The sequence below is a fragment of the Miscanthus floridulus genome, chromosome 1 (assembly GCF_019320115.1).
Source record: "Miscanthus floridulus cultivar M001 chromosome 1, ASM1932011v1, whole genome shotgun sequence".
NCBI classification, from domain to species: domain Eukaryota; kingdom Viridiplantae; phylum Streptophyta; class Magnoliopsida; order Poales; family Poaceae; genus Miscanthus; species Miscanthus floridulus.
In genome coordinates, this window is record NC_089580.1 from 121,660,250 (window position 1) to 121,677,986 (window position 17,737).

At 48.7% G+C, this 17,737-nt stretch overlaps 1 protein-coding gene across 1 annotated transcript; it reads left to right on the forward strand.

Moving 5' to 3' along the window:
* Positions 1–7,437: 7,437 nt before the first annotated feature.
* On the forward strand, positions 7,438–9,664 carry LOC136492289 (uncharacterized). Its single transcript, XM_066488362.1, has 2 exons — positions 7,438–7,709; positions 8,257–9,664. The coding sequence occupies exons 1-2, from the start codon at positions 7,650–7,652 to the stop codon at positions 8,971–8,973; spliced, it is 777 nt and encodes a 258-aa protein (XP_066344459.1). The 5' UTR covers positions 7,438–7,649; the 3' UTR covers positions 8,974–9,664.
* Positions 9,665–17,737: the final 8,073 nt, after the last annotated feature.

Genomic DNA, 17,737 nt, shown 5'->3' on the forward strand with positions numbered 1-17,737 from the left:
TGAGCTCCGCCTGGCCCTCCTCTAGCTCCCGTATCTTCGGCAGCAGCTCCTCCACCGCCATCACTGGATGCTGTAGCCACGAAGCCAGATTTGGCGGCCGGCTGCGCTCTGAAACGGAAAGGAGGAGGAGGCCGAGCTGCCGAAACGGAAAGGATGAGATAGGCCGCACGAAGGCGTGGGGCAATTACTGGGCCGGGCTCGTTTCAGAGGTGTCGCGCGGTCGCCAGCGAGCGCTGCTCTCCAATTAGATTTTGCGAAAATTTTAGAATACATTATACCACGTGACGGAGGGAGTAGGCCGCAATACAACGGGTTGGGCCGATGCTGACGCTGCAGGCACTCCTAGGCCTTTGCTGGGCTGTCTTGATGCGATGGCGATGGAGAGCGCTGCGGGTTCCCGCTTCGACGATCAGGCCCGGTAGTACACTGCCGGGGACCGTGACACTTGGGCCGAGCAGATTTTATGCGCCTCGAACTTTGTGTATACGCTACAAAGGCAGTAGCAGATAGCAGTGACAAGTTCCTGCAGACGAGCGCAGCTACACAGGTGTGCGTGCTCGTAATAAAATGCTAGCGCAAAGAATTTTTGCATCCAAAAATAGAATTCTGTTCCCACCGAGCGTTTGGTTTGAGAGAATCCATCGATTTCTTTTCTTTGCAACGAAGAACTTACCATCATCAGTCATCACACGTCAGAAGAACCAACTGCCCATTGGCCACCCTTGGCTACTATTTTTTTTTTCTGCGGTTATTATATGTATGTTTAGTTAACCAGTCATCAAAGTGGATAGATTATCAGAGAGAAGAAGAATTACAGAACCCTAAATCTTGCTTTCGACCTGTTCTCTCGGTGGATTGGTGGTTGCCAGAAGATTTCAGCCGCGATCGAGAGGCAACTACTGTTGTTCCGTGTAGTGTAGTAGTAACGAGGATTGTTCCGTGTAGTGTAGTAGTAACGAGGATTCACAAAAGTCGACGAGGAGAATTGTATTCAGACGAGGGGAGGGGAGCATTTCAACGTTCCCCAGACCATACGGCAAGGCACTGGCTGTTGTTCAGTGTTAGTACATTACATCCGGTTTGCATTGTGTATGTGAGCACCTAGCGTGCATAATACTGTATTATATATCACTGGTTAGAGCTGCTAACCAGCTGGGTTAGCGATTAAACAAGCTGATAGCACCCATCGATGTTGGCGATGACTGCGATGACCTGAAGATTCTGAATTTCCTTCCAATTGCAAGCCGACACCCAGAAAGATGAAAGAGTCACACGGCAACAGGGCTCCTCTTGGGGGCAGTCCTTTTCCTTTCCTCGCCTAGCTAATATATATCTCCATCGATTCATTCATTCCATTGAACTGCTGTTTTTCTTTCTCTCCCGTGTTGCTTTCAGGTAGAGATTCCAGAAGAAGCATCAGTGATGTAGCACAAGGCTTCTTTCTTTTATAAAATACTAGTCCCACTTCCGAAACCAAAACCAAAAACAAAAACGGTAGTCAAGCTAGGATGATCACATTGTGGTGTGGCGCCTGTGTTTGCTGGGGAACGGACAGTTTTGCTTCCAAAAATTACACGGATTTGTCTTCAGATGGATGGAATGAAACTGAAAACTACTAGGAGTACTATTCTTGTATTTCCCTACCCCATTTGGACTTTGTAGCCGGCCGGCAGTCGTCGGATAAGGAAACAAACCAATCTCCATCCATCCCTCCTTGACCCTGCCCGCATTGCGTATGGAAACTCGCTCGCTTTCCCTTTCAGAGCTGTTCCAATTGTTTTCCTTTCTTTCGTTTTCACATTCTTGGTGGATTCATTCACATGCGCTCTAGCCTTTCTGACAGAAGCTAAAACGCAGCATGTTCATTTGGCTGGTTCGTATCGTTGCTGGTTCGTGAAGAAGTACTGCTGGCTGGTTTGTATGAGAGAAAAATACTGTTCCAGCTAGAAATTTACGATCATTTACGACAAGCCACAGTCAAACGAACAGGCTGAAAAAATGTGTGGCAAAGCCTTTCTGACAGGGCCTTCATTCAGAGTTTTGGTTTGTACATACAGTAGTACTAACAATGCAATTTCAGGGGAAACAACGGTCTGAAACTGAAACTTGCCTGCCTCTGGTCCACACACACACACACACACACGATTGGAGGCATATAATTTTCTCGTGCCGTGCCGGTTCCCGTCCACGCTGGGCAAACATATCTGATAGGAGTATCTCCGGGGCATGGCAAGTCGCGCCGCGCGACTTGCCACTGCTTTCTTTCTTCCTTCCTTTCCCTTGGTTCATTCTCAGCTTTATTTGGCTTGGTGCGCAAAACGGTGGACTCGTCAATGCATGCTGCGCATATCTCCAATTTCATCACGTCGTTTTCAGGCTTGTTTTCATCGGCACGAGCCATCGACAACAAGATCTTCTGATTTTTTTTTTTTTGGTTGATTCATCCAGGATCCCTTTCTTTCCCTTGTGGTGAATGAAACTGACCAAAAGGCTACTGAACTCGTTCAAAGTCGAAACCACTGTGCAAAGTGGCAGCAGGAAGGATTTCATTGCATCACTGATCCATCAGGAGACAAGAGTGTAGTGCACACTGAGCTGCTGAGATGAAGTTGGTATTAAAGTCGGCTGATAAGCCGGCTGAAGCTATTCTATTGTGAGAGAAAAATACTGTAGATTCTAGTTGATAAGCCGACTGATAAGCGAACAGTCCGAGGATGGCTGGCTTGCAAATCACAGTAGTAGTAGTATTGATACTTTAGAAAGAAGAGTACTAGTGTTATAGCATAGTACTCCTACTGATTAACAAGGATTTGAAAGCAAGCCGGCAAGCGTGCATTCATTGCATTGGCTGCCTGCACTGCCCATTTTTTGAAGCTGCAAGTAGCATGGAGAACATGTGCTGTGCTGCAAGCGCGGCTGCGGACCCTGCATTCCTTGGCTCCTCCTCTTCATGTCTGTGTCCCACTGTCCCCTCCCCTGCTAAACTAGGAGTAGTCTACTATCACTCTATCAGATATGTTTCAGGTACTACTACCAGTAACAATAATGGATTAGTTAACAGAGGGCTCCACCTGTTTGTTTATTATTATTATGACACAAACAAGCAGGCAGAAGAATCAGAGGCATGTGAAGAAAGAAGGGCATCTCAAAGCAGGGCCGCAGACGGTGGTAGGGCGATGAGGAATCTGACGGTCCCTCGAAAGCGCCTTTCTCTCAGAGGAGATAGGAATCTTTTTCAAAAATTCAAACTTTGTTTCTGCTCTGCCTCGCCGTGTGTCCGCTGCTACCATGCATCTTGGTCCTTGGAAAACCTGAAAAAGATTAGCGACAGAAAGATTAGGGAGCTGGGGACAGGTGTCGTACTCCTAATAATTCATAACAAAATCAAATTGCATATCAGCTTAGGCAGAGAGTGAAGGAAGATTAGGGAGGAAAGCTGTACTGCCAGTGGTTGCATTATCAGTAGACTAGCAGGAGATCCTTTTTTATAGTATTTTCTCTGGAAAGAAAGAAAGTAGCTGCAGCATTATTGGAGGCAGGAAACTAGTACTCCGTAGTAGTCATACAAGAGAGGAAAAACAATGAGGTAGCAGAGGGGGCGACGAAGCAATGGTGGGTGGCCGAGGCGATATGAATGATGGTGCAGCTGCGCAACCGAACCGTTTGTATTTGTACATGATTGACAGCAACAACAACAAACAAAGCTTGAGCATAGGAGGCAACAGTTGGAGTAGGGCACTAATTACAAATCCAGTGATTCGAGGCATGACATCAGGATCAGTAGTAGTTAAAACACTGTAGATGCGTCAGGCTTAATTGGTTGATTGTATTCATAACAAGAGAGAATGAGAGATGATCCTAATCTAAAGCCCCCTTTGGCACGGCTCATCTAAAACGGCTTTACCGGTGAAGCCAAAGCCGGTGAAGCCAGAAAAACTGTCTTTTTCCGGCTTCTAGTTCATTTTAACCCCGGCTTACAAAACGGCTTCACGTTACAGTGCCTCGATTTGCACAAAATAGATGAAGCCGGCATAAGCCATGCCAAAGAGGCCCTAAAAGTCAACTGTTCCATTGGCGTTTATTGTCCTCGGAAATATAATCGTCCATGGAAAACCACATCTCTATCATAAGTTGGGTACCGTTTAGTTCCCAAAATTTTGCAAAATTTTTCAAAATTCCCTGTCACATCGAATCTTTAGATACATGCATGAAGCATTAAATATAAATAAAAAATAAAACTAATTACACAGTTTAGACGAAATTCACGAGACGAATCTTTTAAGCCTAATTAGACTATGATTGGACACTAATTGCCAAATAACAACGAAAAATACTACAGTACCTTTTTTCAAAAAAAAATCGCCAACTAAACAAGGCCTTGATCTTTCTTCTGATCCTAGAGTATCTCCACCAATCTGTTTTTCCTTTTTCTTAAAATTTACTATAGGCAGTGGATTAAGAAAGTCCATCCCTCTATTTAGGTAGGACCCATCTGTCAATGGGTAGAAATCTCCTTTTTCTCTCTTTCTCCCTCTCGCGGTGCCTTCCCAGCAGCGGTGCGATGACCGGCGTGGCAGAACACGCACAACTCGCCCGCTCAAACTCGGCGGCGGCCACGATGCAGAGCCTGCATGCATAGCTTTCCTGCTCAACCCTCCGTGTCCCTGGCTAATAATACAGCGGGCTTGCTGGCTGTAATATTTCTTACGGTCTTCTCTCAGCTAGCTCTTCACGGTTAATACATGACCCACTTGTCTGTCTCATAAAGTTTTTTTTTTGTTTTTGTGTCCAAACTAACTGTAAGCTTAGAGCCCGTTTCTCCTCTCTCTCCTCCAGCGTAGCATTTAGCCCGCTTACAGCATCTTATTGTACTTGCCCTCATGCGACGGCCGGTGTAGCTCGCCCGTTCAGCCCCTGGTGGCCCCGGCATGGCAAGGCCCCCGCTCGACCCCAAGCACGACAACAAGTGATGCTCCGTTAGTGTGTGGTGCAGTTGTGTAGCGCGACTACTTCCTCCGGTGAGGTTGCCGGATGCATGGAATCGGGAGAGAAAGGGAAAGGTGATGAGTTGATCTCGTCTTTTTTTTAGGGATTGAAGGATACTTTTTCAATTGAGAAAAAGAATTAGAAAAAGGGGATTGGAAAGAAGATTTGTTGGAGCCTTTTTTTTTTCTTCAATTCGATCCACTTTATCACTGGCACAAGGACAGGATGTCACTTTTTCTTAATCTGGTGTAGATGCTCTTATGCGGTTACACAACGCATGTAACACACCATTTTAGAACACTTGGAGCTATAAGTTCCACAACAACATATGATCCACTATTTTTGGGGCGTTTTCATTCCAATTGAGCTACATGACCAACACACACATATGATCCACCGTTTGGAGACGTTTGGAGCTACATGATAATGTATCCATGGCATGCATGTATGGTGGGCTTATCCACGGTGTGTGTCAACAACTGGTCAGAGTTGCATATGCTCGAATTGGTCGGGATTTAATCCACTTGAGTTGGTAAAGTTTTATGCGCTCGAGTTGGTCAGAATTACTTGTGCTTGAGTTGGTCAAAGTTTCACTCAAATTTCTCGGAACAGAGAGAGAGAGAGAGAGAGAGAGAGAGAGAGAGAGAGAGAGAGAGAGAGAGAGAGAGAGAGAGAGAGTGGAGGTAATGGATAGTGTAATGAGTTTGAGGCACTTAATATTGGGTAACGCTTCTCTTTGCAATAGTAGTATAGAAAGAAAGAGAGGTAGACATTAACGAAATGATATCCCTGTCAATATTTGGCCTAGGGGATAGATGTCGTTGTGCGCACAAAGTATTTATCATTGCAACTTTGAACTTGTTGTATTCTGAAGCAAAGATCCAATCACTTATCCAACATAAAGAGGCTATTTTTAATATTGAGATGGGCTGGTAATAGAGAAATTGATAGAATATTAGTTTAGGGTTAATTTTTTGCTTAATGCAGATGTAGGTAATTTAACAGCACTTAGAAGGGTAGTTTAATTTTACCTTTTTCTAGCTAATTGATCATTTCCCGACCTTGAGAGTTAATGTGGATGTTTATTTTGTAGTCAAATTGTAGAGGGGTACTTTACTTTAATTTTCTATGATTAATGTGCTGATTTCGAGGCTTGGAAATTGACATACTAATACTAAAAATACTAAGATAAAAAAAAAAGAAAAAGAAAACGAGCTAGCTCCGTGAAGACGACTTACCAAAATCTTCTACAACCAACTTGAGCAGCAAGAAAGCTGGCATGGCAAGGCTTTTCGCCGTCCAAATCGAGACGGAAAAGGTGCCGTCCGGCGAGGTCAAGTCTTGTCCTGCCCTCCTGCGTTGCCTTGCCCTGGTCGGCAGAGCAGGCACGGAGAGCAGAACAGGAGCAGAGAGCCCGCCTGGCGTTTCCTTCGCATTCCACGCGCAGCGCGAATGCGCAATGCCACGGAAATGGGTTGGAACGGAAACGGAGGGGGAGTGTGCGGCGTCGACCGTCGATAGTGGGCTAGTGGCGTGGCGGTCGTCGCCAGGGGAGGAAAGGGAACCCAAACAGATGATTTGATTAATGGTGGCGTACTTAACCGAGCATTTATATTTAATCCCATCCACCATTGATTAATCGATCGAAGCGGGGAAGATATTATTAGGATGGCTGGCTGAAGCTCAACTAAACTAATGGCCTCCCCTCCTCGCGAATAACGCATCTGCTGGCTGCCGCAGCAGCGGCAGCCGCCGATGCCGATGCTGCGATTTCGAATTTCAAATGGGTGGATGGATTACCTTTCCTTTTTTCTTCTGTTTCTGTCACTATATATAGTACTAGAGTATTTTATAAACAAACATGAGGATTTTTTTCTCAAAAAAACAAACAAACATGAGGATTTGATTTGGAGGAGTTGGACTTGGCAGGCGACGACGACGAGACCTAGCGGCCTGGAAGGAGGTGAGGGGAGGGGACAAGGACAGTCCCAATGCTAAAAATTACTTATAGTTTCTATAGCTATTAATTTCAATAAACTATATATATATATATAAACTATGATTTCAATGGATAGCTTCTACAGAATAATATTTTATCCAATCACATACGTTCTCTTTCCATTCTTTATCGATCACGTCCCTTCATGTTTTGGTTCTCGTGTAGATATGGTTTATAACTTAGACCTAATTTCTATGATTTTTAATATATCTCTTCAATAACTACCTTATCACATCAATAAAATACTTACGTGACGGTATAATTAACGTACCAGAAAACTACTGTGGTTTGGGAGTTACCTGTCAACGGCGATCCCTCCCTCGTTTCTGCCGCAGCCGCCTCCTAGCAGACAGCGACCCGTTGCTATTCCGATTCCCCACCTCGCAACCCGCCCCAGGCCGCGTCCGCTTGCATATAAGCAGCCCATTCGCCAGCCCATTTCCCCTCTGCTTGCTTTGCCTCACCTGCCGCTGCCCCTGCCCTGCCCTGCCCACATCTTCCTTCCTCCCGTCGCCGCCTGAAACCGCCGCGCTCTCCGCCCCTGCCCCCCGTCTTCCTTTGCGTGCAGGAGCAAGGACGACAAGAAGAAGGCTCGACTCGGCTCTTCGACTTGGAGAGCAAGGGTCTCATTCTCTCTCTCAGAGGGGAGCAACAAGAGGATCGGATGGCGATTGACCACGAGTCCCCGTTCAAGGAGCTCCGCCTCAAGAACCGCAGGATCATGGTGAGTTACCTGGCCGGAGCCGCTCATCCCCTTCCTTCTGTCTTCTGTAGCCCCCGGGCCCTGCCATTCTCGATTTGCCTTCTTGCCAGCCAAAAACAACTTGTTTTCTTTCCGTTACTGTTGGGGTTCGGTTTGGTATTTGGGACGAATGCTTACCTCTGTGCGGCAATGGCGGCGATGCCATAGATTGAAGGGCCTAGATTGAACGAGTGTTTCTTGACCGCCTCAGCCCCTTTCTTTGGGATCTCCGCATTGCCTCTCCGATGCAGCCGGCGTCTCATTCTGATTGTCTTGCTATCAAATGAATTCCGTGCCGCCCTTCCCCAAGCAATAATTTTTTGAGCGCAAGCAACCAAATTTCTTGGCGATGGTTCCAAGGAGATAGAATTTTCTCTCTCTCTTGAAGGCTACTATTCCATCTTGTTTGTTTGTCAATCCATCGCTGAGCTTTTCTTGGCAAACAGCCAATTCAAATGCTTGGCCATTGAGCAAAGTGGTTGTGCTGCATAGCCTAGTCAACTGACGCTCTTGGTTGTTTTCCGTGCAGGGAGGCGGCGGCCCTGACCCTGATCCGGAGGAGGAGGCCGCGACGGCGGCGTACGCGGAGCAGTGGCCGCGCTGGCTGCAGCCGCTGCTGTCCGCGCGCTTCTTCGCGCATTGCAAGAAGCACAGCGACTCCCACCGCAGCGGCGAGTGCAACATGTTCTGCCTCGACTGCAGCTCCGCCGCCGCGGGCGCGGGCACGGGCACGCGCGCCCTGTGCTCGCTGTGCCTCGCGCACGGCCACCGCGACCACCACACCATCCAGATCCGCCGCTCCTCCTACCACGACGTCATCCGGGTCTCCGACATCCAGCGCTTCATGGACATCGCCGGCGTGCAGACCTACGTCATCAACAGCGCCCGCGTCGTCTTCCTCAACGAGCGGCCGCAGCAGCAGAAGCCAGGCTGCGGCGGCGGAGGCAAGGCCGCGTCGGCGTCCGCCAACCTCTGCGAGGTCTGCGCCCGCAGCCTCCTCGACAACTTCCGCTTCTGCTCCCTCGGATGCAAGGTCATCGGCTGCTCCCCCGACGCCGCCAAGGCCAGGAACTGGCTCCTCCTGCCCGCCGACGGCGACGACTCCACGTCCTCCTCCTCGGCCCTGCGCAATGCCGACAAGAAGCAGAGCTTCACGCCACCCACGCCGCAGCCGACCCTGCCGACGAAGCGCCGCAAGGGCATCCCGCACCGCGCGCCGTTTGGCAGCCTCATCGTCGAGTACTAGCTCCCTCTTCCACGGCGGCGGCGGCGGCTGCTGCATTGGCATTGGCACTACACGCGCGCGGTAAAGCAGAAAGTACTCTTCAACCAACGGAATTGAATCGCACAGTGAATCCATGCCATGCCTGAATGAATACGCCATTACGGCAATGGAATGGGATGGCCACCACTTCGGTGGCCTGGCCGCCTTCCTTTGCCATGGCACTTTGGTTGGTGGTGCTTCTCGAGGTGGATGCCATTTGCTCGCTGGCTTTGCTTTCCACAAAGGAACGAAGGGAGAAAGAAAGGTGGAGGAAGAATCAAAACTAGCTTTTCATCACTGTTGTTAGGACACAAGATATATATATTTCTTTCTGATAGAAATATATGTACATTTTTAGTCTTGTTATATGTTTCAAATCATCATAGTGGAGCAGTATATCTAGCTTTTGTGATGCTTTTACTAGATTATTAGTATTAGGTTGTCTGAAGAAACCATGTTCAGGAGATAACCATGTTTGTACTACAAGGTACTAAGCTATGGAGGTGGTGATTTGCATTTAGCAAGCTCTGCTTGCTTGCAGTGGTTTCAGAGCATTGCTTTTGCTTATGTGTCCTGTAAAAATCATGCATTGCATAGATGAGGAGGATGGATATATAAGGAGAATAATCCTGAACTGAACCAAGTTTCTATGATGGATTATGCGGTTCTGATATTCATTCGTTCAGATTGTCATCAAAGAAAGAAGGTTCTCCGCATTTGCATGTTGCACTCAGGTGATGACTGAGGATAGGTCACATACCCAATTTGCCGCTTGATGATGATAGTACTGTGACTCTGAGGAAGCAAGGAAATGCCGTCACGTTACTGCCCAGCAAGGTTGCGTTGATGGAAAGCCACTCTGAATGCGATTGCCTTGCTATCTACGGAGTACATGATTAATCGCCCTGATTATTGTCGATTAGCATTGTTCTTGTTCATCTACTCCTGGATCATTGAACCGAACAATTTGTGTTGACGTGATGCTGATACCTGCACCGTCAGCGACGTCATCGATGAGGCCATTGAACAGCTTGCTTTTTGTTAGCATAGCACTTTAGCTTAAGGCCAAAGAGGACAGGACCAATTCGCAACCTAACCTACTATGATAAATGAAGCAGGATGGAGGGAACGAAACGAATGGGATGGCTTTATGGTTAACGCCATGAAAACGACATGGAACAGAAGCATCTAATGCGGCGAAGGAGAAGCATCAGCTTCAGGAGAAGCCGCAGCAGCAGCAGCTGAAACATATGCCGCCGCCGGCTCACATATATTCTTTCTAGCTTCCACGCGAAACAGCTTGCTTTGGTGCTTCCGTTTCCTCGAGGGGATGCTACAGAGGCGGTGTCATTGGAAAAGGGGAAATAAAAAGTGAGGGTGTGACATTTCCCAAAAGGACAGGGGGAAAAATTGGGAGGGAAGGCGTTATTCATGTACTAAATTCAGAGTGGTGGACGATGTCGACATGGATGTGGACCAGAATTAGTAGCAGGATGCCATAGCAAAACATACTCCCATCTTTGCATAAGTGCCGATTAGGGCAGTCCCAATGGTGTATTGATGATGGTTTCTATTCTCATTAAATGACTTGCCACGTAGGCAAAATGCTGACATGGCAATGTAATTAATGAAGAAAGAGAGCAAAAATCATAGAAATGGTTTCTTCATGAAGAAACCAGGTCTACTCTTGACCCAATGCACCAAGAAACCATGAAATCGCCATTGGGGAGAAACCACCAGTTTCTAGGGAGCTCGTGTCGCACTCTCATTGGAGGAAAAAATAGAGTTGGGAGAGAGAAAGAGAAAATAGTTATTACTCATAGAAACCATGGGTTGGAAAACAGTACTTTTTTGGTGCGGTATCCTATGTTATAGAAACTACTAGTTTCTTTCATTGGGACTGCCCTTAGTAGCATCTCCATCTGAGTAATGGCGTCTTTCCAAACAAGGGGAGGCTAGGCTTGAGCGACTTAATTGGTGAGTTCCCGTTCTGCGAAATTTATTCGTGGATGGACCAAATTTGCTTTTACCACACATGATCGTATAGTAGGTAGCATTAGCTTTTTCTTGGATGGTTTATGTTGGAATATTAGGTATTTATACAGAGTTATATTCCAAATATAAATTATTTTCTCATAAACTAGCATACATGATAGTAAATACTCGTTGAAACAAATAAAATAGTAAATGATACAATGGTTCGGAAATTATGTCTTTTAAGCGGGACTGGTGTTGGAGCATCAACGATGCTATTACTCGGTATGAACGAGCCTTATTGACGTAGTCGAACTCAGCTGATGTAGTGTAGCATACTCAACACAGTGCAATGATTTGACAAAGCGATAATCCATACGGCGATGACCGAGGTGGTCGTCTGTAGATGGCGTTGTCGTTGTCGCTGGTGGAGGAATGATGTTGTTGATGTCGTATCTTGGCCTCATGGCAACCTGTGGTGAAGAACGCGGGTAGTTGCACAAAGCGCTTCCCAAAAACTATTCACTCTGTCTCGGTGCAGGATCATAAGAAGAGGTTTTGCAGATGTCTCAATTACCTGTGCACGCCGATGATCGGGATGGACCAGACTATATTGTTTGCATAATATAGAGAGGAGAAAATAAAATTGACTACCTTAGTGTTTTCCAAATCTATGGATTCCCCATACAGTGGTTATATATAGAGAAAATTCCTTCAATGCCATCAAAAGCTATACTAATCCCTTCATTGCCATTCAAATCTATAAGTTCCCTTCGTTGACATTGATTTATAATTTTTGTTCCCTTAAATGCCATTGCCGTTACTTTTTTGTTGATCCATCGTGCACACCGTTAAAACTTTGCCATGGTGGTGTACAGGTGGTGTCTAGCTCCAACCAACGGTCGGCCGGTGCCAGCGATGGCGAGACAAAGGACTCCTTCGTCGCAGACGCCAGGTTGGAGTCGGACACCGACGACACCTCTTGGGAGCCGACGAACTCGCCGTTCCTCGCCCGGCGAAGCGCTGTGCGCTGAAGCTGAACAGCAGCGCCACGAACGCTGAGTCAGTGCAGAACTTGTCCGGGCAATCCTCCCCGCCGTCGGCCCCGTCCAGCGCCTACGCGGCGTCGAGCACGCCGAAGTGGAGCCTCGGTGACGCCCTCAGCAGGCGGAGCGAGACCCGGGCGTCGGGCCCCGCCGACGCGTCGTACGCGAGGAGGCCGGCCACGGGCGCGGCCAGCGCGTACCGACACGGCGCGGCGAACGTGGTCGTGGAGTTTCCTACGAAGCGCTCGAAGACGATGGTGAGGCGGTGCGTGAATGGGGCTGGCACAACGCGCGGCGGGATGGTGAATCCCGTGGCGTTGACGCCGTCAGCCCAAAGCGCGTTGCTGCGCACGCGCAGCGCCCAGGCCCGAACGCCGCCCATGCCGAAGAGGTTGGCCGGGAGGGGCAGGTCGACGAGCTAGCTCGTGTTTGTGGTGGTGTCGCGGAGCAGCTCGGACACGCGGGCGCGGACCGCAGCCTCGACGGCCGAGATGTTTTCGGTGCGGCCCTGCGGCTGCGCCGGGCAGGGGTGAAAGAAGCAGGCGGCGAGGACGAGGGCGTGCACGAGCAGCGACGGCAGCAGGCGGGCAAAAATAGTGCCTTATCATGTCTCATCCCCATCCGAACGTGTCCAATTCCATCGCCGTCCTCGAGACCGAGCGGCACGGGTGCGGGGCTAACCTGGTGGCGGGTGGAGCCTCGGTGACGCCCTCAGCAGGCGGAGCAAGACCCGGGCGTCGGGCCCCGCCGACGCGTCGTACGCGAGGAGGCCGGCCACGGGCGCGGCCAGCGCGTACCGACACGGCGCGGCGAACGTGGTCGTGGAGTTTCCTACGAAGCGCTCGAAGACGATGGTGAGGCGGTGCGTGAACGGGGCTGGCACAACGCGCGGCGGGATGGTGAATCCCGTGGCGTTGACGCCGTCAGCCCAAAGCGCGTTGCTGCGCACGCGCAGCGCCCAGGCCCGAACGCCGCCCGTGCCGAAGAGGTTGGCCAGGAGGGGCAGGTCGACGAGCTGGCTCGTGTTTGTGGTGGTGTCGCGGAGCAGCTCGGACACGCGGGCGCGGACCGCAGCCTCGACGGCCGAGATGTTTTCGGTGCGGCCCTGCGGCTGCGCCGGGCAGGGGTGAAAGAAGCAGGCGGCGAGGACGAGGGCGTGCACGAGCAGCGACGGCAGCAGGCGGGCAAAAATAGTGCCTTATCATGTCTCATCCCCATCCGAACGTGTCCAATTCCATCGCCGTCCTCGAGACCGAGCGGCACGGGTGCGGGGCTAACCTGGTGGCGGGTGGAGCACCGGCGGCGGCGTGACGCGCCTGATGCGCCGACGGAGACCATGGCGGTGGGCTTGGGGCTGATCGACGGCGGGTGGAGCACCGGCGGCGACGTGACGCGCCTGATGCGCCGGTGGAGACCACGGCGGCGGGCGGGGTGCAGCATCAGCGGCGTCCGCCGGCGGGAGGTGGGGGTGCGGGACCGAAGGTGGAGGGCAGAGGACCGGAGGTGAGGGCGCAGGTGATGGACTGGACGCCGCCCGAGAGAGAGAGAGAGAGAGAGAGAGAGAGAGAGAGAGAGAGAGAGAGAAGGAAATAGAGGCCGATCGGATAAGGAGAGAGGAGGGGAAAAGAAAAGAAGGGGAGAAGGAAAGAGAAATAAAAAAAGGAAAAAAAAGAAAAGGAAAATGAAGAGAAAAAAGAAAAAGAAAAGAGAAACGGTGTGCATGATGGATCAACAAAAAAGTAACGGCAATGGCATACAAGGGAACAAAAATTATAAATCAATGGCAATGAAGGGAACTTATAGATTTGAATGGCAATGAAGGGATTCGTATAACTTTTGATGGCATTGAAGGAATTTTCTTTTATATATATGGTACATCTTTCCTAGGAGGGGTTGGTGTATATATAAGGGGAGGATAACTCTTTACCGCTGTATCAACTAAAAATATGGTACTAACTGTACTAAAATTCATTATGGAACACATGAAATTGGGCTTTTGAGATGATGTTGTATTGTTGTGCCATGAAGCTATCTTTTACAAAGACAAGGAGCTGAATGTTTCAACTGCACATATCGCATTCGTGACGTCAATTGCACTATGATGATATTGGGAACCAGAGCAGTTGGACTACCCTCGTGTCAAGAAAGAAGACATACCAGTAGGAGTATGTATAAAAGGGAAGAGCCTGTGACCTTCTAATCTTTGGTTCTTTCTTTGCCACTGTCCAGTGTCCACTGATGAATGTGAAGGAATGATCATCGATGGATGGAGGCATGGAGACAGAGAAATCAGTCGGAGCCGCGCAACGCAGCCCGCCCGGAGTGCACGTAGCGGCAGCACAAAAAACCTTTCTGTGCATGCCCGGGGGCCCACACGTGGGCAGGCCCCACCCCCGGCATCCCGTCGCTCGTCGTCAGTCTGCTAGCCACTCCCGTGGTCCACACGTGCGGTTGGGCCATCAACGTGTCGCTCCCCCATTGGTCCCGGCCCGTGGCGGGATGCTCGGGCCCGCGTGGGCCGCCTCCTTGTAAAAAATCATCGCAGCCGCCGCCGGCTTCCCTTGACCCACACCCACCCGTCCACCACGGCACCACCACAGCGCGCCATCGGCCCCAGGCCATTCCCTTCTCTTCTTCTCTCTCCACGTTTGGAAAAGGGACGGTGCCGCTGCCGCTGCCGCGTGGTGAGCCTTGAGGTTGAGGGGGCCCTGTGGGCCGTCCGATGGCACTTGGATGGCCCAGATGCCGCTCCGTGGCTAGCGTACTCCCCACGCGCGGGCTGGGTCAGGGTGCGGGTGACGCCAGCCGGTGCGTGGAGGTGAGGTACACAGGCGTCGCGGCCGCGGCGGTGGGGACGATGACGCCAGCCGGTGCTGATGCCTGATGGCTCGAAACGTGTCTCCCGGGACGATGACGTGGCGCGTGGTGCTGGGTGTTTGGGGCTTGCGTTGCTGATCCCTCGAGTTGCAGGCGGGGCGGTTGTTAACGTAACCCGCTTGCTCGGCCCGCAAAACTAGGTTTTGTGGCTGTTATGGACCAGTTATAATATTTTCGTGGCCCAAAGACTTCCAACCCTCCAAGCCCGTTGGACGAGCGAGAAGCCTCACAACAACCCGCAAGACCCGCGACACCCTCCTCTACTCTCCCTTCCATCGCAAGCAACCGACGCAAACAACTAGTCTGAATCTGACTGTTGCTCTGCCTGGCTGACTGTTGTCCGCAAGCAACTAACGCAAACAACTAGTCTGAATCTGATACAAACTGAGTTGACTACTCAAGTCCACATGTAACCTGGATAGAGTACTCCATTTGCAACTAGGCGATACCTGTGCGTTGTGGCGGGAATTACTAGAATAAACTGTAAATTGACGATTGAAGATGCTCCGCAGCCAGATATTCTTGTCTATGAGATAGAAGAATCTGAATTTGCAGACTTGAAAGCCATTCTGGATGATATGCCCTTTTTACCAAGTAACAGATAATCATAAAAAGCACGTCTAGACGTCTAGTCATATTATATACCGAAGAAATTCTTATACTCATTTACTCCTTGCTAATATACAGCTTAGCTAGATTGATTGCTTACCGTACACTGACTGATTACAGCAATTTGAAAGTCAGTCCAAAAGAATATATTTGTTGCAACTTCTGAAATGCGCAGGCCTAACGTAGGGCAATTGATGGAGGGCCTCTGGAAAAAGGTCAGACTTGAGCTTGGGGATACTAATAATTTTTAGATATTGTACTGTATGTCTTGCGCGTCTTGCGAGTTTTGCATACAAATTTGTTGTGTTTACAGAACACTTGTCCGCAAGATTCGTAGCTTTGTGGCAAGCTGTAAGCCCGCTAATAAACTTTATGGCAAGTGAGATGGGTTAGCGGTCGGCCACGAACGAGCCCGCCTGCGAGTTGACTGATCCCATTCCCAAGTACTAGTATCCTGTACCCCGGCTCCTAGGTACGTACGGGTACATCATGCCTGTGAATCTGTGATGATGGTGCGGTGCGGCACAGGACTACAGGAGGCAGGCAGGCATACCGCATTCTGCAAGACAGACATGCATGATATACAGTAGGTAAGCGACGGACGGACGACGGTACGGTAGGCGGGCCGCGGGCGTATCGATTGGTGTGGTTGGAACGGCGATCAGTGTTGGGATTATGGAATGGATAACATGGTGGATTTGGTTATTATGTAGTGGTTCAGCCTAATCATATGCATGCATCGTTTGTTATTAGCGCCCCAATCACTATGCATGCATGGTGCCTGCTTCTAGCTAGCTAGGCCATCATCACGTGAGATAAGCTACGCCCCGTTTGCTTACTTTATACGTCGTTCTTTTTTAGTCAATAAATAATATTTTTCTCCCATAATAAATTAGATAATATTATTTTCAGTGCTTATCAGCCAAGTGAGCTGGGCACTAGTCGATGGATCCAACCCTACCATCAAATTGAAATCCATGCATCTGATTATTGATACATGAGGTGCTCGGGCTCGGCTCTAGCTGCAAGCTGCAAAGGGAGAGCACTGTAGCATGCTCTTGGTCTTGGATAGTAGCACTCCTGCTCCAAATTCGACTGGAAGGTTGTTGCTACCATTACTACAGAATGGACTTGTTGTTCCGGGCGGTAACGACCTTTAGTCTTGGTTACCGCGCCGGGACAATGATCCTGGGACTAAAGGTGCCACTTTTAGTCCCGGGTCATCGAGCCAGGACTAAAGAGGGACCTTTAGTCTCGGTTGGTGTTACCAACCAGGACTAAAGACCCTCCAGCCGAGCAAACGTGGCCGCACCCTTTAGTCCCGGTTGGTAACCCCAACCGGGACTAAAGGTTCCTTTTCTTTTTCTTTTTTTTGTTTAATTTGTTTTCAGTTCAGTTACACGTATTTGTTTAATATATAATATGTTTTTATGTACGTATTCTACGCTGCTAATATAAATACACGCACGCATATAATTACATCTAATTCTCATCTCGAGCATTATTATATTTGAATAAAGTATGAACATATATATATTATAGATATATATATGTATATATACAACACTTTCATAATCTTGTTCTCGAAAATAACGATATCAATAAACATTTAATTTACATCATTTATTCCTTAGGATCAAAGTAGAACTCGCCGTTGGGATTTAGCACTTTTTCTAGAAGATATCCTGCTATTGACTCTTGAACTGCTTTCAGATGGTCTTTTTGAATGACCCTTCGTTTCAACCATTCAGTTTTGCATTTGAAATAAAAGAAAAAGTATTAATACATATATATATATTCATTTAAAAATAAATAAAAATTGATATATACGTACTCTGAGGACATCTTTAGGAGTTCTTCTTATGTGCGCAGTAATAAATTCACAAACGTAGTATCCACACAAGTTATTACCTGGTTCCTGCCATAAACACCACTGTACGAGAAGAAGATTATTCTCATCATCTCACACGTAAATTGAAATACGATATAGTAATTAAACATGTGGGGAAGTGTATATAGTACAACTTACTGGTATTTCAACTACATTAAGTGGTGCCTTGCAATCCTTGCGATGTTGCCGAATAAACTCTTTCCAAACCATGTGCGACCAATAATGTACGATCGTTAATAAATTATGGCAAAGTCTATTCAATAATAGTTGTGTGCGAGAGATCGAAATTACCCCTGGATAATGTCTATTATATCTTGGTATAGTGCCCGCTCTTTTCTCAACGAGTCAA